This window comes from Sinohyriopsis cumingii, chromosome 17 (genome assembly GCF_028554795.1).
Source record: "Sinohyriopsis cumingii isolate HCF-2022 chromosome 17, ASM2855479v2, whole genome shotgun sequence".
Taxonomy (NCBI): Eukaryota; Metazoa; Mollusca; class Bivalvia; order Unionida; family Unionidae; genus Sinohyriopsis; species Sinohyriopsis cumingii.
This window is the reverse complement of record NC_142977.1, coordinates 76959430-76984731: the sequence shown is the minus strand read 5'-3', so window position 1 is coordinate 76984731 and position 25302 is coordinate 76959430. Positions and strand designations below refer to the sequence as shown.

The 25302-nt window shown below is 38.7% G+C and overlaps 1 protein-coding gene across 6 annotated transcripts in view; it reads left to right on the top strand.

Moving 5' to 3' along the window:
* LOC149779276 (tRNA-splicing endonuclease subunit Sen15-like) overlaps window positions 1-25079 on the top strand; it is a 35267-nt gene extending 10188 nt beyond the window's left edge. For all 6 annotated transcript variants that reach the window (XM_089939872.1, XM_089939870.1, XM_089939871.1 and 3 more), the window contains exons 4-5: window positions 16478-16664; window positions 21775-25079. In XM_089939872.1, coding sequence (XP_089795998.1) covers window positions 16478-16664; window positions 21775-21967 — 380 coding nt within the window. In that variant the 3' untranslated portion in view covers window positions 21968-25079. The remainder of the gene's footprint in view (window positions 1-16477; window positions 16665-21774) is intronic.
* The last annotated feature ends 223 nt before the right edge of the window (window positions 25080-25302 follow it).

The following is a 25302-nucleotide window of genomic DNA, read 5'->3' as shown; positions in this document are numbered from 1 at the left end:
AAGGTTGCCAGGTGTAATTGCCGCGTTAAATAATGAGATTACCCGAGCAATCAACATGAAGCCCAGCGACGCGATTAAATACGAGTATATACCCGGAAAATCAAAAATAAATAGCGTTTCCAAGCCGATTCTTGGCGATGTCACTGTTAGATATCTATATGAACCAGGAGAGCTTGAAGGCGGTAAAAAAAGAGCTACTGATCCTATTTGGAGTGTTACCACACATAACATATCAACGATAACACGATCAACTGGTAGACCACCGATCTACAGACTGGATTCAACTGCTCCTCAGCGCGGATTTACACGCGAGCAACTACAAGTGATACCTGACGATACTCAATTACCCCCGCGTGGTCTTAACTAGCGCCGTTGCGTCTATTGCACTCAAGACAGGTCAACCTCACATTGTTTTTGACATGACCGAGACTGTTATCGATCCTGTCCACGGTAAATTGGCGAGCGTCTTTATCCGAATAACACCAGCGCATTACACAATTACAACTCGCGCAGTGATTATTCTGTTGTTGTCGTAACGCAATTATTAATTCGGCATCAATATCAAAACGCCGCTGTTTTTTTTTATCCTGTTGGCGGTAACCCGAGAGTTTTCTATCAATGACGCTTGCATCGATAATGTCATCGTTGTCACTGGCTTCGTCACTGACTCCGTCAATAACAATTCTTCGAAGCTGATTTATCCTTCGTACTCGGGACACTGCAAGATAGACTAGATTCGACCATTCAATGCGATTATCAACCATCCAAACAATTGTGTCCGTGATGGTTAGTCCCTGCGAGGAATGTATTGTTGTTGCGTATCCTAGCGTCCACGGGGATTTATTAGCACGTAGCGCGTCCTCGACGACGCTGATATCAACGAGCACAATATCATTCAGCACGAGAATTTGTTTTTCTGTCCGGCCCGGGATTTCAACTTCAATGTTCTGCCGCCGTGTGTCCGCGGGTCTATAACATAACGGCACTGGACGCGTTGGAAACTTTTCCTTATGCAACGTAAACAACCTCCGCTGAAGTGTGTCTCTGACTATCTTTCTGCTCGCTACAATCAAATCGTTTGGTCTCCATGTTTCCCAGAATTCATTTAACGGCGTTTCCGGAATCACCTCGCGGATTATTTCACATTGAATTCTATCCGGCTGTAATCTGATTAATTTCTTAACCTCGCGCAGTTGTTCATCAAGTGCTCGGTAATCAGTATCGGTTTCTTCATAATAGTCCACAAAACCCCTTAACCAATCATGTGGACCCTCGCCGACAAATGGTGGTGGTTGGCCATGGTCCCCACACATGATTACCGCTGTATTCGCGCGCAGCAACCACTCAAGAAACATTTGTAAAGTATCTAATGAAACAGTACATATCTCATCCCAGATGATAATGTCGGGAATAAATTTTTCACCCATTCGATCAGGAGTCCACTCACCGCCGCTGTATCGAAAAAAGCTATGATAAGTAACGGCGTCAACATTTCGTTGTTTTATCTCTCGCGCTAGTCTATGGGTCGGTGTAAGCACGATTATACTTGCCCGCGTACGAAATAATTCAATTGCCCGAGTCGTCTTTCCTGACCCGCCACAGCCGCTTAAATAAACTGTTTTATGTCTACAAATTGGATCAGAACACGATGGTGCATTAGACCATTCTGACAATTTATCACCGCGTAAGTAGTTGTTCTCAACGGTGACATCTGCTGACGGAGAATAATCGCGTCGTATTTCATTTTTAATTCTCCATGTACCCCAACTCTCGTCCGGACTAGTAAACTCGGCTACGTTTTCCTTATACGCTACGTCAACATAAAATGAATCAACGGCTACTCTAACCGCGGTATCGGGAAATCTATTTATCATCGAGAATAAATTGATAGCGGCATAACCCAGCATAGACGCCCTCAAATGTGGATACGCCGGGCTGTCTCCATCGCTGTAGGTAACAACTGTACCCAACCTCGTTCCATTGGACAAGAAAGCTGTTTTGCAGTTCACGTATCTATTTTTTGCCACTGCGTCCTTGATTACGAAATCATATTCTGCGTCATCTATAATCAGCCGTGAGCAATATCGTTTGTAGTCGCAGTTTCTTCCACCTTGTGTGAACTTACCAATTATTCTTCTACCGAGATCTTTTGCCTCGCAGTTTCGTTGGTTGAATATCCTCCTGGACCATTCGATGATATATTCCTCGTCGGCATCAATGTTTTTTCTGGACTCGTCAATTATGCTATCTAGACGCTCCGGTTCTGGTAACCAGACTTCAGTCTGCGCCCGGTATGATATAATCGCGTCACTGACAATCAACGAAACTAGCATGCTACAATCAATCATATACCGTAGCAGCGCTATTGGCAGCCACTTCTTTTCAGCCATGTGTCTACCGATCCAAATATAGCAACAGCGATGGAGTCCTGCCGCGAATTCAAATGATACTATGCGAGCGAATCCGGTTAAATCAAAATCAGGCAGTGGTCCATTAATAGCAACACGAGTCATTTCATGACTGGGGTGTCCAAATCGTTTGAAATATTCAGCGGCGGATCCATACCCGAGAAAACTCGCTGGATAACAGGCAACCATATCAACCGAGATCATAGCGTCGCGGTTGTATTCAGTGTTCCATAGTCCACCGTGATAGTATTCCAAACAACTGGATTGTACATCCGGTAGAAATTCCTTGCGTGTTGGTCTCCACGCATTTTTCCTTGCTGCAACATGAGCTACAACCGATGGAATCGTAAAACAATTTGTTAGCAGTTGTTCATCATGCTCTTCAAATTCCATGGCGGTTTTTTTCATCCTGTTGTGAAATGCTTCAGTGCGATATAATTCGCCGTTTGGTCTTACAAACTGATCAAAGGTATCCATGTCGTTTTCAGCGCTGCGAAGTAACCACACTGATACAGGGTCATTTTTACACAAGCAAGCAATAGCATCAAATAGTTTCCTCTCCGCGAGAAAACCGTCCTCTCCTAAAAATTCCCCCGGGATATACTTTACTGTTCTATCCCGTGGAAATATTGTGATCGCGGGCGTCCATGCGTGTTCGTTATGATCAATAATTTTGATTGGGGCTCCATTTGATTTGTACTTTGATTCGTATAATACTTCACCGGTTATCGTTGTAACGGTTATTGGAAATCTCAACGACGTTTCTAATCTCGCTATGTCGCTGATGGTCGCTCCACGTTCTTTTACGGTTAGTTCCCACTGGTTGATTTTGCTACGTCGTAAATCAGTCAATTTGTTTCCTCGACATGCATTTGTAAAATGTTCTATTATTCGTTCTGCTACACAATTTATCCCCGTTGACTGTTTCATCGGTTTCAGTTTTCCGATATCAGGTTTCTTATTTAACGGGTATATTCCATAAACAACTGCTGTTTCAGGATACGCTCGTTCATAGTATGGTCTATCAATTCCGGTTAACAACCCCGGCTTGGAGTCGCGGCTGACAGTGACTGTTTTCTTGTCGCTGAGAACTGGTTCAAATTTATCACGTATGATCCAATCACCTGATTCCACCCGGACAATGAATTTTACTCTGAAGAAATATCTTTTACCGTCAAGTTGTGATATTATCATTGCTGCGCGGTTGTCGTTCATGGTAGCATCAACAACACCATCAATTCGAAATGTTGACCAACTATGAGATGCACCATCACGCTTGAATTCATTGATACAATCGCGTATTTTATTCAACAGGGTTTTATCGTTTATTAACGCTTTTGGTGTGTCCTTGAGGACTCTATCGAGATTGAACTTAATATTTTTCCAGGGCTTAATTACTGCTAATCTCTCGAACTCATCCATATAATTAAAACAAGTATTTAAATGAAAGAATATAGTATAATGAATAAATGCAAATGGTTGATGATTGGGTCGACAACCCCGTGCAATAAATCATGTAGAGGTGAATTCTGCGGATATCATTTACAAAGCGTTCGTAATGGCTCTCTTGGCCCCCTACCGTGCTTGGTTTGCCACGTCGGTGTAAGAGGAAAATCCCAGTTGTGTATCAATTGTGGCGGAAAGCGATACAGGGAACTAAAACGCTATTATGACAAGCGAATTAAAAACGCCGTCATTGACCCCACCGCCGATTTCGTCATTAAAACCCCCCAAGACTACGTTGAAAGATTCATAATTAAACCAAATAATAAATTAGACAAGTAGTATTATTATACAAATGGACCAAGAATTTCAGCCGCACCCCCTGCTCGTCAATTACGAGGCATCTCGCGACGGTATTGTTAGAAACCGCAGACTGAAGAAGCCGGTTGGTACCGTAAATAATCACGGATACTTGCGATTTAATGCTGGGAAAAAAATCTGTCTTATTCACAGGATGGTGTATGAAGCGTTTAACGGACTGATCAACGACGGTCTCGTTATTGATCACATTGATGGATGTCCTCAAAATAACAGACTGTGTAATCTAAGAGCTGTTACACCGAGTCAAAATTCCAAATTTGGAAAAACAGGAGGGATGAGAAAGGCAAAACCCGTAAAGTCATTTGATACAACAACTCACGAGGAAAAAATATTTCGCTCTATGAATGCGGCTGGTAAATACTTCGATATTTGTAGTAAATCAGTTCGAGATGTTGCGGAGAATATAACTAAAACAGCGATCTCAAAAAAGACGGGTCATAGAATTCGATTTTCATATATAACATCAAAGGGAGATAACTCGTTTTGTGATAGCGTCGCATGACAAGAGTTATGTCCCTTGAAGTCCAATTAATGTTGCGATTAATTAATCATTTTACGATGAAAACTAATGAAATACACGCTATTATCTAACAGCTGTATTCTTTTTTTTAATGTTTTATTTGAGTATTTGGTTTCATTTAAATGCCGTGAAACACCATTAATAAGTATTTAAGGATTTAACGATTCAAGGGAATTCAAATTAACACACACCTTGTGACTGACGCCGCTGTATTAGTCACTTTATATATAAGATGACTCGTTATAAGCCTGGGGCTTTCGAAAGCCAATTCAACTAATCAAAACTAACCCACGCTCTTAACCCGGGCGTGTGGTTGTCTTTTGTTTACAATCATGCAACCGGGTTAATTTAATTGGGTTGCTTTTGATTGGTTGAATTGGCCGTAGAGTTCCGCCCCGTCGTTTTATGTTTGTGCTGTCTTGTGCCGTCCCATCATCCATCAATCATTTCATTGTAAATATATTCATCCTTAATTAAGTATATGTGTATGCCTGTAATCTGCCACAACACTCGAGTGGAGATTTACGGCATTGTACCGTCCATGTATGCCTGTAATCTGCCACAACACTCGAGTGGAGATTTACGGCATTGTACCGTCCATACAAAAAACGGGGTCAAAAATGACCCCCAATAATTTTATTAAATTTTATTAAAATTTTTGATATTAGAAATAAGATGTTTTATAAGAATAATGAATATCGAAGACATCAATAATATATTAACTGAGATTTCAAAATTAAAAAATCAAGGAATTGAATTATCTGATGGTCTCGACAGTGAAAAAATATTATCCGATTATGAGATTATTAACGAACAGTCGAAACGGGGGCGTTTTACCCTGGCCCGCGAGTATTTTTTTATAAAACGATTACAACATACGATTAATGAGAACCTGTACCACAATGACGCAAATGCATTCATTGGACTATTTACTGCCGTTGAAATAATACGAAAAAAACTCGGACGTGTTTATGAACGACGCCGGGAGATTTCTAGTAAGATCAAAAACATTAGAAGGATTATAGACGAAAACTCCGTGGAGCCCCCGATGGTACACTCGGCGGAAAATTAGAAAATTGCGGATCAATTTACAATAATGGTAGGTGAATCACTTACTACTCGGCTAGCCAGAGAGCGACTAGCAGCGCTTAGAAAGTTTATACCGTTACGAGACAGAGTGAGAGAGAAACTTCAAACGCGACAACAAATGCAAACTGATTTTGCTGTTGGAAGTGAACAGTTATTTGCCCCGGTAACTAAAGCGACTAAGGATGTTACGGCGGTAACTGTACCCGTTCTTGGTGCGCTTGAAAAGATAGCGGCAGAGACAAAACAAACAAAAAGGTCTTTAGAAACACTCCCTGCAAAAATAGCGGCTGCTACAACACGGAGGCCACCACCACTCGCTATAACCGAACGACAAGAACCTTATGTTACAATGGCCGACGAGGAAGAACTAGGCGCTACTGCGAAAGAACCAGAAGAAGAAATACCCGAAGAAACACCGGAAGAAGAAATACCGGAAGAAAAAGAAGGGAATATACCCCGTATTGTACTCAAGAAGAGCACAATAGATCAAATTAGAGACTTCAGCAACAGGGAAGAATTAATTAATTTTACTGCCAACAATTTTGCTAAGAACATACGAGATAAGAAGCATATCAATAGCGGTTACGAGAAAAATATAAAGTCGTTAAAGGACTGGGCAAGAATAGTGTATTTAGCAAGTAAACATAAAGATGCATTACCACATCGTAGTAAATCCGATTACGACGCATTCCACAAGGAAGTTAAGAGTATAACACCAAAAAAAGGAAAAGGATACTCTGTTGGTAAAGAATCCTACGGCGTTACCTGTCCTAATAGTGTTCTCAGTGATATATCACGGCTGGAAGTACTAATCGGAGGAAAACGAGCCGGAAATAACTCTACGGAAATAATCAATGAGGCCGCTGATATTTGCAAGCGGTTATTTACAGGCGGTATTATGGACATTAATGCATATCGAACGCTCATAGACGAGCTCGTGGATGATTAATTGGAAAACTGGTGTTTTTAATAAGGATGATCATACACTACAACCATGATAAACCAGTACTCGTCTACGTGGTAAACTCGCGATTGCCTGTTTACCGTGCGTACTATGGAGATGGTCTCGGTAGCACCATTGCGGGGTTATTTACAAGAATGGCTCCAAAAGTAGCGCCGTTAGCCAAACAATTAGGAATGAAGGCTATTGATGTTATTCGTGATAAGGGTATTAGTGCCATTGGAGATGTTGCCGGAAAGGCGCTTTCAGCCGCGCGGGACAAACTAATGTCGTTGGTGAAATCCAAGAGATTCTCAAAAAGAAAACAGATGCCATCAACGACAGTGATGCCTGCAAATGTCAGTAAAGTAATAAATAACGCCGTGGAAGAAAAATTAGAGTCGTTGGCGACGACTCAGTCGTTGGCGACTTCGCCATCCGCCGATGCGGCAACCAACGCGCTCATGAACGCGATAGCGGGGAGTGGTTTAAATTCGAAGAATTTACGACGAAAACGACGTTGATGGATTTCAATTGAAAACATCAACATGATAAATAATAGAATGTTTGCGCGAACCGCTGATCCCGCGTTTGATATGGACGCCCCAGTGCGCAGGGATGATTCTGTCCGTGATTATCAATATTATTCTTATTATGCAGCGCAACCCGACCTACGATCGCGAATTGAACTTCAGGTCCAAGATACCAGTAAATACTTTCTGCCGTGTGAAGCGTTTATCGAAATCGAGGGAGAACTCGTGACAAATGCCGCCGATAATGCACCATACGCAGATGACCCTCGTGTTCGAGTTGGTTTCGTCAACAACGGTATCATGGCGTTATTTGAGAGCGCCAGATATCTTATTGACGGGCGAGAAATTGAATCAATAGAACGCGAGGTTGATGTTGCAACAACGATAATTGGGTTGGCGAGATACTCGGATGATTATACAAGATCGGCGGGCCCATCTATGATGTTTGCGAAGGACACCGACGATAACGCTGACCATATTCAGTACATCAACGTGCTGGCGGAAAGAGATACCGCAACTGACCCACAGGCTGAAGCAGCTAACCCAGACCGCAGAGCAAGACCAGGCGCTAATTTCAATATTATAAAAAGTACTAACGATAATTTTAATCTAGGATTCGCAACACGAGTAGGGATGTTGCAAGGACCACGCCGAAAGTTTTCATGCGCGATTCCACTCCATCACATATTTGGATTCTGCAGAAATGTCAGGAAGGTTATCTATGGGGCTAAGCATACAATCGCGCTGACGCGAAGGGGCGATGATAACAATGCAATATGGCGTGCTGCTGGCGTCGCTGCCGGTAAAGTCGTTTTAACTAAAATGGCATTGTGGATGCCGGTGCTGACTCCATCAGTTACCACGGAAGCACGATTGTTAGCATTTATGGAACAGGGAGGGAAATCGTTGTTGAGTTGGCTAGCGGTAACAACTGATGCTAAAGAGGATAACGTCGCCGATACGTTTACATGGCACCTGGCATCAAAACAGGGTGTTTCAGCCCCGCGTCATATATTCATAGCGCTGCAGAATAGGAATCGATTGGGTAATCAAGAACACAGCCATATGATATTTGATAAATTAGGAGTCAGGGATGTTTCGCTGAGAATAAACGGACAACAGGAACCGTCCGAGGACATACAGCTTAATTACGACGACAACCATATCGCACGTGTGTACCATCGATTGCTGTCGTATATGGGTCGTGATCAAAACGTCGACACTGGTTTGCAAATATCACAACTTGATTTTAAAAAACTGTATCCGATTTATTATTTTTCGCTGGAACATCTTGATTTAACGAGACAATCCGTCGTTGATATACACTTCCGAGCTCGTATAGCCCCGGGTGGTGTTAATTATAGAGCGGTTGCTGTCATTCTCAGCGATAAATCAATGCTGCTAGAAGGTGTTGGTGGACGAATGAGAATCGTTGATGCGCCAGTGGAAAACATGTAATTGAAAGCACAAAACGCGTTTACAATAAAATGTCGTATAGTGTCGTCAGTGTAGAGTTGACCGATGGTCAAGTCAAGAAATTACGATCAAAGTCGGCTAAACAATGCGGAACCACAATAACGCTGAAGCCGTCGCAGATGGCGGGTGGTAATCATAAGATATCGTTGACGGCGCATCAAATAAAACATTTCAATGATGCGATGAAGAATAAAAAGGGTGTTCAAATAGATTTTTCGGCCGCAGCAATTAAAAACATGGAAAAGACCGGTGGGATATTTCCGCTGTTAGCTGCGATTCCGGCATTGATTGCCACGGCCGCACCAGCAGTGGCTAAGGCGGCGGCGTTGGGGGCCGTTGGTACCGCGGCGGGGATGGCATTGAAGAAGGCAACCGGGAAAGGCTACAAAAAAAAACGACCCGTAGCCGGAAAGGGTCTAAGACTACCGGGAACCCCGTATTCATGGTACTCGGGAAAGGGTCTAAGACTACCGGGAACCGTTTATTAACTCGGGAGTCAATGACTCCTGAGTCTATGACTCCAATGTCTAATTTTGATTTAATAGACGCCGCAAACGCGCTAGCGATAAAAAACTTCAGAGGTGTTTTTATGAGGGATCAATTACCGGCGGCACCAAGGAATATTGAAACCGGCATAATTAACCTCGATGGATCCTCCGGAGCGGGAACTCATTGGGTTGCGTACGCGATTGATCCGCGTGCGATCGTCTATTTTGATTCATACGGGTTAGCCCCACCAAACGAATTCATGCGGTATATCCGGGCGTGTTCAGCCCGGGTTTTTTATTCCACGCTGCCAACACAGCAATTGAGTGACCCGCCGATATGTGGCCGTGAGGTATTGAACGTACTTGCGGCGATTTCATCATCGCGAAAACCACCTCATGTGGTTGTAAACGAATACACTAGTGGGGTCGTAGAAGCTCAACGGATTTTAGAGAATAACATTTACAATAATAATGATTGATATTTGGGGACGATCGGTTTCGGCGCTGAAAGAATCCACGGAAACAGCCGCCACCGATGACATAAAAAAACTAATTGAGGATGAAATCGCTGATACGTTGAACTTAACCAGTGTTGACCCAGATGAAATAGTTGTATTTCAAGACCGCCAGGGTAAATTGAAATCCGGTAATGTGTCACTGAATGATGTTTTAATACGACAGCGTGATGCCGACGAGAACACTATCGCGCTGTATACCAGCGACGGACGACTCAAACCGGGTCGAAATATAGTGGAGATAGAGAGAATGATAGAATTAATCCGAGACGGTGGTATAAGGTTGAATAGATCAATAATCGAACTCGAAGGGCATGTGAAAACAACTATCGATAGATTTTTTGGGTACCCGATAGTATTCGAACCAAATCTTGCAACAATAAAAAATACTATTTTGGAGTTTACGACGCTGTCGGGCCAATTTTACACGTTACGAAAAAATGTTAACAGGATCGATGACAACTTTGATAAATTCCTTGGTAAAAAAAATACCAAGCCGGATGAAATCACAATAACTATAAATGATATCACTGCGTATGGACAGGAAATAGAAACAATCAAAACTGATGTTGCAACAAACAAAAAGGGTGTAGACGCGCATGAACGGGAAATAGAAATAATCGGCGCTAATGTTGCAACGATCATAAATAATGTAGACTCGCATGGACGGAAAATAGAAACAATCAAAACTGATGTTACAACGATCATAAATAATATAGACGCGCATACACAGGAAATAGGAATAATCAAAACTGATATTGAAGCGAACAAAAAGGGTGTGGACGCGCATACACAGGAAATAGGAACAATCAAAACTGATGTTGAAGCGAACAAAAAAAATGTAGACGCGTATTGGCGGGGAATAGGATTAATCAAAACTGATGTTGCAGCGAACAAAAAAGGTATAGACGTGCATACATATGAAATAGAAACAATCAAACTTGATGTTGCGGCGAACAAAAAAAGTATGACCGAGAATACACGGGAAATAGAAACAATCAAAACTAATGTTGTAACGATCATAAATAATGTAGACGCGCATAGACAGAGAATAGAAACAATTAACACTAATGCTATAGCGAGCAAAAAAAGTATAGACGTGCATGAAGGGGAAATAGAAGTACTCAAAATTAATGTTATAGCGAACAAAAAAAGTATAGACACGCATATACAGGAAATAAATACACTCATTACTAGGGTTGCAGCGAACAAAAAAGATGTGGACACGCATATACAGGAAATAGGAACGATTAAAACTGATGTTGAAGCGATTAAAGACGGACTACCGAGAGTAGCAGAGCAATTCGAAAAAATAAAAATCCCTCATGAGAACATCATCAACACAGTATACTCAATTCGGCATGGATCATTCGATTGGACTCCTACACAGAATACAGTAAATATTACCGCAACTGTTAAGGGTATTTATCGATTGACACTGGTTTCAATGATGCAGTTTAATATATTATCGTCGAGTTCATCCGGGTTTAACAATACAATATCAACAATTATAGACAGGAACGCAACTGAACAGTTTACAATTTATGCCGTTGATAGAAATCTAGCCCGGGCAAACATTACATGGTATGTGGAATTTGCAGCGAATCTAAGTAATTAAAAACACTAGCTCTTTTAAAATAAAAATGACCACCAAGGAAGTTGAATCAGAGGTATCACCGACGTCACATCAATATCGATTCGATACCGCAAAAGAATTTTCCGCGAACTTGAAAACGCTTTCCGAACAATACCGTGTAAAAATAAAAAAATACCGTCGTAAAATAACCGCCATCGACGCGGTCGTGTACTCGGTGTCGGGTATAGTAGCTGGCGCCGGTGTTATTTTATCCACGGTGACCACGATAACCCCGATCGCTGTTCCAATCGCTGTCTCCGCGATGACAACAGTTGCTGGAATTGCCAACGCAATCACTAGGAAGATATCATCGTGTTTTCAGAAAAAACTCAACGAGTATACAGTAAAACATCAAATAGTATCCGACGCATACTCGAAATTATCCGGGTTGATCTCGTTATCGATTGATAATTTGTTCGTATCCGATGTTGAATTCTCCACGATGGTCCAGTTGTATAGCTCCGCGATGTCAAAAATCGAGGATTTTCAACTGGAAGCCGAAACCACCTGGTTGTTGAAATTAGACACTAAAGACAACGAATAATAATAATGTCGCTGAACCCCGAAGGGTTTCAATTACTTCAGCGGATCGCGGAGAACACCACTCCGGTACAAACAAATATGATATCAATAACGTCAACGAAACCCGAATTCAGTGTAAACTTTCCATCACCGGTTCCAGTAAAGGAAATAGCACTGGCAAAATTGCGAGTATATCACAGTTGGCCTAATATCCGAGCGGACGCATTTAACGGACAACAACCTAATAACTCGCTGGTTTTTGCACGGACAAATAAACCCGATGGGACCCCAGACTGGGAGGAGGTTACAATACCAACTGGGTCATACCAAATAGAACAAATCAATAAAGAATTTCAACGCAGGATAAAATCGATCACAGGAAAGGAATCAAAAATCGCTATTACGGTTCATGAACCGACGTTATCGTCGACGATTGAAATAAGCACACCGGGGTATATGGTTGATATTTATAACAGTTCAATAAGAACCATACTAGGATGGCCTGAGAATCCACCAGCGGACACCCCCCCATCAACTATCCTCAGACACGATAACGGAGATGGTGGTAGGCATATTGCTCCATACAACGTAAATATTGCATCGGTGATAGCGATTAATCTAGTGTGTGATGCTATCGAAGGAAGTTACCAGGTAGATACCAAGCAATCAAATCAGGCTCAACAGGGATATATCCTTTATTCGTTTTCACCAACAGCCCCTCCGGGATTTTTAATCGTTGAGAGTCCGATTAATCCGGTCTATATGCGATGCCATGATCGGTTTTTAACGAGAATTAATTTTAGAATTACCGATCAGTCAAATAACCTAATTGATCTGCAAGAGGAGGAGTTAGTGATCACTCTGTTTGTAAGATCATAAAGACTTTCATTGTAAATAACCACTTAGCAGCAGAGGGGGCGATGACATCGACGCGGTCGTCGATGTGCTTACGGACGCTGACGACGCTGGGGATCGACGCGCAGAAGGTGTTAATTAAACCAAATGACGACGCGACGATCCCCCAGAGTCGTCGTCGTTTTTTTTTTACCAGCGCTGACTACACCGGATCCGTTGAGTGCAGAAAGTACTAATTAAGCAAAATAACGATTGGACAAAATGTCGGATTCGCCCCCTCTGCTGCTACTGCATCTCAACTTGTGTGAGGATATGTAAATATAGTATGAAGTCTATTGCATCTCAACTTGTGTAAGGGTATGTAAATATAGTATGAAGTCTGCTGCATCTCAGCTTGTGTGAGGGTATGTAAATATAGTATGAAATCTATTGCATCTCAGCTTGTGTGAGGGTATGTAAATATAGTATGAAGTGTACTGCATCTCAGCTTGTGTGAGGGTATGTAAATATAGTATGAAGTCTATTGCATCTCAACTTGTTGGGGTATGTAAATATAGTATGAATTCTATTGCATCTCAACTTGTTTGAGGGTATGTAAATATAGTATGAAGTCTATTGCATCTCAACTTGTTGGGGTATGTAAATATAGTATGAAGTATATTGCATCTCAGCTTGTTTGAGGGTATGTAAATATAGTATGAAGTATATTGCATCTCAACAGATTCAACGTCGTAGTGTTAAAAAATTCATATGTTTTGAAAATAGCCAGGTTTTTTTTTGCTGCATTGACTTATAATGGGATGAAAAATCAATTGTCAGGCAGCAAACTTGAATAATTAATGTTAGATTGATAGATATCAGGGGTCAAGCTAGTAGACTTGAATATTTGAATCTATTTATAGCAACTGGCTTTGTTAGAAGAGAACAGACTGCTTTTCTAATTTTTAATCCTTGATCGAGATTCTTTGTTCTCATTCATATTTGGTACAGAACCAGTCTGAAGGTGTTTGGTGCTAAAAGTCAAGTCAGATTTATTCTAGTTGATGTGTGTGCTAGAATAAAAATGTTTTTCCAAATAATTTCACAGATGGTTTATAAAAGGACGAAAAATCAATTTATAGAAAAATAAATGAATTACATGATAAAGTGTTCCATTATAGGGCAGCTTCATTCCTATTGCAGGCTATATGGAAAGGATTTTAATATTGGTGATGGTAAATTTGATGTGGAACAGCACTTGAAAACTAAAGAAACCTTGAATTAGCTCTGTTCAAATGGTTGTTTCCTGATTCCAAAATCGCAAAAGTATGTATGTGCAAGAGAAAAATCATCTAATATTGTTCATTGTTCAGCTGAAGATACTTCACTTACAATTGCAGAAGCAATGAAATTTGGGCCGTTTAGTATTGCCACAGATGGGAATAGTGATTATGATGACAAAAAGTTGTACTCCGTCTGTTTAAGAGGGCAAAGTCAGAGTGTTCTTCTTTCATTATCAGAATTGACAGTAGATTCCACTGGAGAAAACGTTTTTGATTTGCATGATAATGCTTTGAATAAGCATGATATAAATTGACCAAACTGTATGGGGTTTTCAGCTGATAAATTAATGCATCAGTGATGACAGGAAATAAGGAGTAGCATTCTATATTTTGAAAAATGTCTCTATCATTGTACATGCCAGGATGTCCCTTTGTTCCAATTTTTAGACAGAGGCCCAGTGATTGCTTGCCCTGACTTAAAATTCATTTGCCTTGGAATGCCATATCATTTACTATTATTTTGACACTCCCATCCCATTTAGAAAATGCAAGTCCCATATACTTGTGATATTGGTCACTGAATACTTTTTCACATTCTTCTCAAGAGGGTCTCACAGCCAATGAGGTTTTGAACAATTTCACAATTTCAGCATACTTGGAATAATTGTGTGCATACAATGCAGCTCATGCAATTTCAGCCTGTGTACAATCAGGTCAATTTACAGTCTCTATTTCATCAAGGTAGGGATAGATAGTTGTGGGTCTTGCAGTAATCTTGTTTTCTGAACACTGCAAAAATCTCCATGTTTTTCTATCAAAGTTGAGAAGTTGGAGAGGCATTGATCTTTTTCTTTAAATGCAATAAGTTAAATATGAAGAACAGAGATAGAACGATTCCTATTCATTGGTAATGTGCTTTACTTTGTAGACACAAATTTCATAGCATTTGATATAATTGAGAGCTGGTTAGGTCCAGCAGGAGCTGAGTATTAATATAAAGCCTTCAAAATAAAAATAAATTTTTTTGTTTGTGGGTTCAAAGATTCTTTTAGGCTAATTAGAAATGGTTCATTTTTTTTATTGGCCCATTGGGCAACTCATTTACAAGATGAGCCCAGTCTAGATTAAGAGGGGCTGCGGGTATCAGGCTATCAGATTTTTGTTAACTGTTAACTGCCAAGTCACAAACTACCAGATATTTTACATGATAGGCACTTGCTTGATGAAGAGCCTATCCTCAACTAAGAGTTGAAACTCTGTCCAATGGTAAGCCTCTTCCTCCATTTTCTTACATTTCCAATGCAGCTTCTCACTTATCAATGGAGAATTATTATACAATATAAGTATGTCAAATCAACCTGGAAATTGCACAGACCCCAATCTGCCATGATTACATGAGACCCAGATTTGCCAGTTAATTATGCAACAGCAGATCAGAGTCTAAATTGTTTCCAAGTGGAATTGACTTTTGTGTGAGTATATGTTTTAACTGTATTGATGAGAACTGTTTGTGTTCAGTTTTAAACATTATTATTCATAGAGAAATTGGGAGAATAGTCACAGATATGTATAGTTCATTACTTGATGTAAATTATGAGTTATGTATATTTGAGAAACGGTATTGCTCAGTTGGTAGAGTATTACCGCATAGCCATTTGGTCATGAGTTCAAGTACCCATGAGCACAGTATTTTGTTTCAGTCTCTTTTGTTACATCTGTCTGTTGCAAGAATAGCTGATAACAGGTAATCTTGCCACACAAAAGGGTCAGTTTAAATAGATATTATTATTATTATTACTATTATTATTATTTAATCTGTATCATGTGAATGAGACATTTCTGTAAACAATACTGTATTATTCCTAATTGTTTATATCGTCTAAGTTTAATATACAATGTCATTTCATAAAATCCTTCATTTGTTATACTTTCATTGTTTGTTGATTTTGTAGTTATGACAAACCAATGATGCTTCCATGGAAATAATAGGACTCCTCCAATTCAGTGCTGTTGAAAATATAATTTTTGTTTGCAAAAACATGGAAATTTGTACCCATGAAATAGTCAGTTTTTAATATAAGTAATTGAAAAATTTTGTAATGAAGAATCATGGATGAAAATATCATAAATATTCATTCTGTAAATATCAGAGAAAGTGCAAAATGAGATTGAAATGTAAAGTGTATTAAAAGCTACAGACAGATAAAACTGGCAGCATGCCAGATTGACTTAATTATATGGTACAACAGTTACTGATGCTAAATTGTAGTTTTTATTTATAGTCACTGAATCACAAGCCTTTCCAAGGTTATTATTGCATTGCTAAATTGTATCTTTTATTGTTTTGCTAAACTACATATTTCTACTTAGTAACATTGAGATAATGGTCTTAATATTTGCTGCTTGCAGTAAGAGGATGGTGGAATGTTAGAACCCACTGCTGCCAAGAGTTGAACATTTTCTTCCTCTCTGGTCAATCAAGTCAGAGCAGTCCAAGGGAGATAATTCTTCCAATCTCTAGCACTGCCAGCTGGAGTCCAGCTGATATTCAACAGTACCTTCACATCATCAAGGTGGATGACTCTCCAACAAAGGGGTGAGTATAATGAATGGTGACATTATTATAGTATTCCATGCAAACTGTGGTCACTAAAACATTAGAATTAATAAAACTTTGATAAATTAGTGGAACTATACAATGGATACATTTCAAGTTTCATATATGCCCACGCTACTGTTTGTCAGCCCCAGCATAGCTTGTTAGCTTGATTATGTGAAAGCTATTTTGATATAGGAAAAAAATGTTATATTGGCATGAAGCTATGAATTGTTTGATGTCATGGTTGGTTTTCTTTATCATTAAAAGGCATCTTTATGATTCTTAAACTGTTTGGATTTAGAATTTCCAGTCCAAGTTAATTAGCATGATTATAAAGTCAGAAAGTATTTAAACTTATAAAATTATATTTGGTAAGTTTTGTTTTTATTGATAAGTAGCTGGTCTAATCATCACATAATTTTGTGAATGCACTATTTGATCAGCTTCAGTGGATCATCATACAGCTTGGTACACATTATGGTCAGTATCTAAAGTTACACAGTGATAAATAACTTTGTTCCTGTAATTTTACAGAGTTATTGACCATTTTTCTTGCAGTTTATTGAAGTATATGACAGAATCTTGTGATGCAACTTGTCTTGCAGTTTTAGGATGGATTCTGATGAATCTTGGTACGCCACTCCCTCGATAACTGTTTGTAGACCCAGTTCTACGCGAGTTATCGAGGGAGAGGTGTACATATAACAGTCATCATCTGAAGATTCATTTAGCGATAGATCTCCATACAATTTTATATCTCTGCTATAAATGGGGTGTATCGCATTAGCATGTTTATCTATCTGCATGTCCATCCATCAGTTCCTCACCTTATTTGCTCTCTTGTAAGTTGACTCAAACTTTAATCAACAAAGATCCTGATCTGCCTTTAGGATAATTCACCTGCAGATCAGGGTCTATGTTGGTTCTTCTACTGATTACTCTTAACAAACAGCAAAGACCCAGATCTGCTGGTGCATTATGCGACACCAGATCTGGGTCTGTGCAGTTTTCAGGTGGAGTGGTCAAGTATATATAACATTTTATTTTATTGCAATGACCAGAGTTCAATAACTTCTACCATTAGTAAACTTTGTAAGTAACTTGCATTTGAGGCAGGGAAGAAACCTATTGTTTACTGATGTAAAAATTCAAAACTCAATATCACCGTAGCTTAAAAAATGACAATTCTGTCCATGCAGTAACCAGACTATTGTGCCAGAATACTTGACCAGACATAGTAAATATTTGCATTCGAGAAAGATACGGGGGGGGGGGGGGGATGGTCAAAGGTCAAGGTCACAAGGGTCTAAGAAGAAAACAGTAAGGTTAAACAAAATATCTGGCAGTGAATATGACCAAAATGCTGTTTTATAATGTAGATAAGAAGATCCTGAATGCCACCTCAACAGTAATGCAAAATATGCTCATTACATTGTTATACTAAACCTTTCACCATGAGTGATTTTTCAACTGGCTAAAAATCAGGTAGTGACAGTCCATGGGATTCCATGGCTAGGCTTGCCAAGGTTGTTAACAAGAAAATCACACCATTCATTGACTAATATACTAAAATCTTCAGCAAATGTGGATCTTCTCAGATAAGATGCCAGTTTACTCTTACCTACATGAAAGTTTGATGATGCCATTACTCCAGTCTGTACCCTTTTACAGGCTTCACAAGATCTGCCTCTCCAACTTACTTGCTGCCCGCACCAGTTTTCAGGCCAAATCAATCTCAACAGCCAATGAGATACCATCTTTAGCAGAAGGATAAAGAGGCCAGAAATAGCACAAACTCAACAAATTCTAACATCGGCCCATCTTGGGCAGCAACAGCAGGGGCCTTGCGTCTTGAGGCAGTTTTTCACAAAGGGGATAGAAAACAAGGTTTCTCTTACCCTAGCCTCCTAACAGTTATTGTTGAATTTCTTCCCAGAATATCTCTATACAGCCTGTTGGTGATCTTCAGACATATTCATTGTCCCAGCACATGCCAGAAAATTAATTGGCAATCCATTTTTTGTGTAGGGGCTTTGGATTTTGCTTGTCAAATTCCCTTCCCATTTTGACTTTCCCATCTATGATAGATGCACTGTCCAACTGAGAGAAGTTTATTTTTGGAAGGAGATCTGGCTGTTGCTAGACAAGCAGGATGTGGGTTTGGTTTTACTCCAGGCTACTTGTAGTGCCCAAGATCAGTGAAAATGTGAGGCAAGTGATAGACTTCACAGTGCTCAACAGGATCATATTTACTTTGATGGTTCAGAATGGAGATGACAAAGTCAGTTATACTTTATATAAAAGGGTCAAATCGGAAGTCAGTTAAGACTTAACCAGTCAATACGCTCATGTGTCTGTGCACAAGTTTCAAGTTCCATTGGTTCAGATTCCAAGAAGCTATATACCAATTTCACCCTCTCCCACTGGGTCTCTTTTTCAACCCATGGTGCACACCAGTGTCCTCTACTGCCAATGTTTTCCATCTGACCTCATCAATAGAAACTGGCTTATTGCAACATCTGCCAAACAAATAGGATAAGTTTTTCTTTGGTGACAGCCAGAAATGACTTTCTGTCCATTCTGTGTTTCTAGCAAATTTGGAAAAGTTTTATATTAGTCCTTCCAAGCATTTTGGGCATGGAAGTTTTATTCTGACCGCAAGAATGTTTGTCTCCCTTTAGAACACATGACACATGTTATCAGGCTTTTGGGAGTCAAGCTGTAACTGAGAAAACATCATATCAGGGGAGGTAATAGGTAAGTTTCTTTCCTGTGACTATATGTTTATATTGATGAGAATTGCAAAAATTGTCATCCCATTACGATTGCAGGATTTGACAGGTGGCAGAGCTTCTTTCCTAATATCATTGAGGTTATGGGAGGTAATTGGTAAGAGTTTCTTCCCAATGACTGTATATGATATTAATGAGAATGACAACAATTCTCATCTCATCACAACTGCAGGATTTGACAGGTGGCAGAGCTTCTTTTATAATGTTAATGTGATCAGGCAAGTATTCTCTGAGATTAACAGCAAAAAATGGAAGAATGTCCAATGTAGTAGAGACAGCAGGCATTATCAGTGATGTTGGTTTCTAATAAGATTTTAACTTTTACAGGCTTAATGGGATAAATATATTGAATTATATGAAATATGATGTATATATAATAGCAAGCAAAAATAAGCATTGGATAAAGTTGAATATAACAGCTCGTTTACATGCAATCACCACACAAGCATATTTAGTGAATGGCCACTTTTGATGGATGCCGTCTTGATTTGCTGATCATTTAATAACCACTTTTGTGCGAAGTTTGAATGTTTTGTATTTTGTCTGCTTGGATCGAACCTGAAGGCTACACTTCTGTTGTGTCATTTAGTGATATATTTTGCATTCAGTTCTGATTGGCGGTTATTGTTTGTTCAGTTTCATTAGAGCAAAACAATAACCACCAATCAGAACTGTAGATTGTTCAGAGCATGACACACTGGGTGTATTGGCATCAAAACTTGAAGCATTCGTATATAGAGCAACATAGAAACTTGGTGTAAAAGTGGCTTTTAAGTGATCTATAGAGAATTTAAATTTACATTGGAACAAGTTTGGAATGTCTCCATTTATTATGACTAACAGGATAAAAAGAAAAATTAGCACAGAATCATTAAGGTGGGTATATTCCAAAGTAGATGAGTTACAATTTATATCCACTGTGTTAGTTTGTAGAAGTAGATTGGGTTTTGTCAATAATTCCTTTTTTCACTGCCAGAAATGACAATTTTACTATTTCTTCTGTTTTGAAGATAATACTTCCAATTTCAAGTGAACATATAAAATTGGTCGTTGTTGTGGGTTGAATGCTGTTTTTCAGTACATGATAGGCTATACATGCATTTGGTTTGTCTGGCGGATGAAGAATCTGGAAATACTATGGGAAGAAGCACTGATCCACATGAAGCTACTTTTATTCTTTCTCATCTCATATACCCACATTGGCCAATCCAGAGACTCAGACCCATGTGGACGGAGGTGAGAGGGCAGTGATCAGTAAAGATAATTGCCTTAGACAGACCGCATGGCCACCTGGGACCCCATAAAATTAGGACTAAATATTTGGAAGTATTCACAGATGAAAATGATGTATGAGTCGATGTCTGTGTAATCTGAATACTGGAAATACAAGAAGAATGTAAACACATAACAAATACACCACCCTATCACTGACAGACACTCTAACGATGAAAAGATAAAGTGAGTATCGATAATGTATTGTGGGCTGTGTATTATTATTTTGTTGATATGCAGCAGGTGTATCACCCACCCCAACTTATTATCATGATTAAACAAAACAACACTTACTGTATGCACATATGTACAGGATGAGAAGTTTAATTTGTTACTTAACATACTAATGTGGCATCATGCAGTAGGTAACAAGAGGGACAGCTTAATAATCAGATGTTTATTGCTGGAAAATATATCAAATTACATTCTTATTTTTAACATTTCTTTTAGTAATTGCTTTCATTTGCTTGATCATGCTGTCACATTGATAAAAATAGTTACCAGTAGAGATGGGTACCACAGAAAAGTTTGTACAACTGTATTTCTTAATATACTGTGATACATATCACTATGTACTGCAATTATATTAGGAAAAAACAATTTGATGTTCTGATACAGGGACCTGATACTAAATTCTGTTTGTCAATAGCTGGTAGAGATATCTTGCTCCGATTTATAGCAAGATAATGCCATGTCATAACTGGTATTAGCCATGTCATAATCGGTATTATTATTGGAGAAAAAAAAACTATTATCTTGCAATACAGAAAATAAAATAGCTCAAAAGAAAATCACTTCTGCCACCATCACCCCAAATTATATGTGTAGTACCTTATAGCAGATGAATTTGCTATGTGTATGTTAATTGTTGTATAAGTTGTAATCTAAAAACTAATTTAAGGGAATTCATTAAGCTGTACTATGTTGTGGCATGTATTATTTTATGGATTGTGGTATAGAATGCTATTCAATTCAGTTCATTCAGTGAATCTGCCTTCTTGAAAATCCTTGGCTATAATTCTGTAAAAACATTTACATTTCAGCTTGATTCTGGCAGTTTGTGATACAGACTCAACAATGGTGTTTTACAAAGTAACAGATGGACTTGTTCCACCAGAGTCACCAGAAGAGTCGGAACAAAAAAAGGAGAAGCATTCTAAAAAAATGCAAGTGCGGAGAAATCACCTGTCACATCAGACTCAGATTTACCTGGAGACTAATGTGGAAACAGAATGAGAAGCAAAGTGGATAGAACAAAATGAGATGCATATCAAATACTGAATGTAAAACACATGGGTACCAGTCCGTACAAATTGGAAACATGCTTATTTTTTATTTAACCTTAGTTTGGCTGGAAAAAGGGCTTACTTTTGAAAAAAGTAGGAAAATTCTTCTACAAGTTATTACTTTTTTTTGGCAATATCAGCTTTATTGTGACAGTTACTAACAGATTGTTTTGTTTATCAAACAATAAATGAAGAACTTACTGGAAACAGGAAAAGGAAGTCAGTCAGCACACCTCATGGCTAGAATGTGATCTTAGTTATGATCACTTGAAAAAGGACAACATTCAGCTATGATACTCTTGTTGCTTTTTAACAAGTACATTGTGTCAGTAGGAGCATTTCAAAGTGTCCGCTACTCAGGAAATAATAAATTCTGCCAGGACGGAAGTCTTGATATATGAGGTACGTGATAGAGCAGGAGGAAAAAGGAATGGTGCAACATAAGGAGAAAGGGGTTGCATTATTTAAGAAATAACAGGAAGAGACAAGAAAGACATTGACAATCTCACTTCTAATTCTATGGTTCTTGGTGATAAATGGGAGACAACTGCAAAGTTAGATTTTATTGCTAAAGCAAACAAGTTTAATAGCAGACATGCCTGCCATCCCGGTCCCTTTGTATTTGTTCCAGAAAATCATTTTAATGATCACTGTATTCCAGAAATACAGATTTCATTTGCATGTCACAGAAAAGTCAGCATGGAAAATTTAAAACTAAACAAGACCTGCATTAAAACAAATGAAAGACAATGCACATGCAAGTAATCCCATTTCATTTCAATGACCTCCGATTTCTGGATTACTGCCTGAACACACTGATTATCAGTTCATCAAACTGGAATACTACAGTGTAATGGATTGTGGGTATTCCTAAAACGTGTACAGAGTGAAGGAACCCAAATAAGGCAGCTGTTATATTCTGCTAGGTTACTTTTGCTTGAACTTCAGGTCTAATTTAATTATTCTTTATGTTTAGATATTAAATCATAATCTTAAATAAAGCTAATATTAAAAGTAATTATGTTCAAACATTCCTTGGAAAGAAGCTGAATAAAGGGTACTGAATTTATGCAACTGTTGATATAATGGTCTGCTTCCCTGTTTTGTATGCTACCATGCATTGCATGCCACTACGAAGGGAACTGCAGTGGAAGGTCAGGGAACCAGACTTATCCTAAACAACATTTGGATTTCCTCAAAACTGATTGCTTCTGTTCTATATTGCATAGTGTATTTGGTCACATTAGAAAAGTTTTGAGTACCTATAAATGGTATCCAAATGAAACTTAGGTGATTCAGATGAGGAATTGTCTGATAAGAGATCAAAAGATAGTAATGGTATAACCAAAAAAAACTGTTGTAAAAAGAGCACAGACATTCAGGAATGAGTAAAATCACAAGTGGTGATATCAATAATTTAGATGTGAAGGGTATTAACTGTTGTGAAATTTGGTGAGTGGAGTTCTCAATAAAATCTAACGGCAACGATGGTTGTTGACATCATGTAATCTCAGGAAAACACGTGAAAAATACTACATTATGGTAAAAAAAAAACAACGAACATTCAAAACTTGCTGGATTTTCTTGAGGCAGGGAATGTTAAAAACAACAATGATTTGGGATGAAGAGACATTAGTTGAGTTGCTAACAGACCTGAACTTGCTGTTGTCATTGAATTGGTTTACAAAAGAATTTAAAACATTAAAGGCTCAGAAGTTATGCAGCAGTTTCAATACTCAAGAAGCAAAAGGACATCCAATTCTGAACAAAACAAATGCTGCTAAGACATTGCTCAACTTGGCAGAGAGGATGAAAGTTAGGCCTTTCTCTGTAACAACAGATGGCAGCAGTGATGGAGGCAGCAGTAAACCTTTGCCTATATTTATAAGAGCAGCTGATCTTGAGTCTGGAAACGCATTCTGATGTTCCTGTCTTTGAAGGCATACTATTCTATGGGAGAACTGTTTGGCACTGGGGGTCTGATGTAATGATTTGGAGAGAAATTGAGAAAACTGACAACTGGGCAATTTTACTGTGATAATAACTATAAATTTAATGTCTTATTTAATTTGTCCCTGAAAATAAAGGTCTGTCCCTGATTTTGACATGTGAAAACATAACAAGTGGAAGCAGAATGAAGTACACTTGAAAACACAATCTGAAAGAATGATTTGCTGCAGAATGTTTAGTCCAACTGAAAACTGCTCAGACCCAGATCTGTTGTCACATGATGTACCAGCAGATCGGGGTTTCTGCAGTTTAAGAGTAATCTCTAGAACAAACAGCATAGACTCTGAAATATGCAAAGATTGGTAACACACAAATGTCACTATTCAATAGAATATATATGAAACTACAGGTTTTAACAGTGTCAAATCCTTTTAAATGATGGAGTAGTCAACATTTTGTGTCATTGTATATTTAACACCGAGTTAGTCTTTGGTGTCATTCAGGATATTGAGCCATTAGTCAACATTAGTTCATTTAATGAGCTAATATACTGTGGTAACTATCTCTGGTTCTGTCAACCTAAATTATAAATAAATATAAAGTGAGAATTTATTGTCCTGAAAGACAAACTGACATTTTTATTCCATATAAACATAGTCTTGAAATCAATTGGAAATTAACTTATGTTTACAATGAAGCACAGTGAAGTAGAAAAGGTCTGAATGAACTGGATAGTTTGTTTTTTTTTTTGTTTTACGGCACATCAACACAGGTAGGTTATTTAATGCAAAGGCAGTTGGAGTAAAGTGCCCAAGGACATGCCATGATAGCTGACCCAAGAGGATCCGATGGCAAGATTCAAACCCACATTTTTTCTGGAAGTATTTTGAAGCATATATTACATTCATGATTATTAAAGGATTATCTTTAGATATTGTTCAAGACAACTATGATAGAACCGTAGCATATTAATTATTTTGGCATCAATACACTTATTTGACCATCCACATGATACATCTAAGTCAGTGTTACAAATTTTAGATCATGCTGAATGTTAAATTTTCTAGCAGAAGAAAAGTTTGTTTTTAATAAAAAGGTGCTGTTATTATTTACTGAATTGTTTGTTCAGATGTATAATCATTACATGTACAAATTATAGCTCCCTACAAAAGTTACACTGGACCATGAGGATTCTCAAAGTTTCTTTACAACAGGTCTGCAACATGCTTCCCCTAAACTTATTTACACAGGTCCTCAACATGCTTTCCCGTAGACTTACAACAGGTCCTCAACAAGCTTTTCATAGATTTCCAATAGGTCCTCAACATGCTTTCC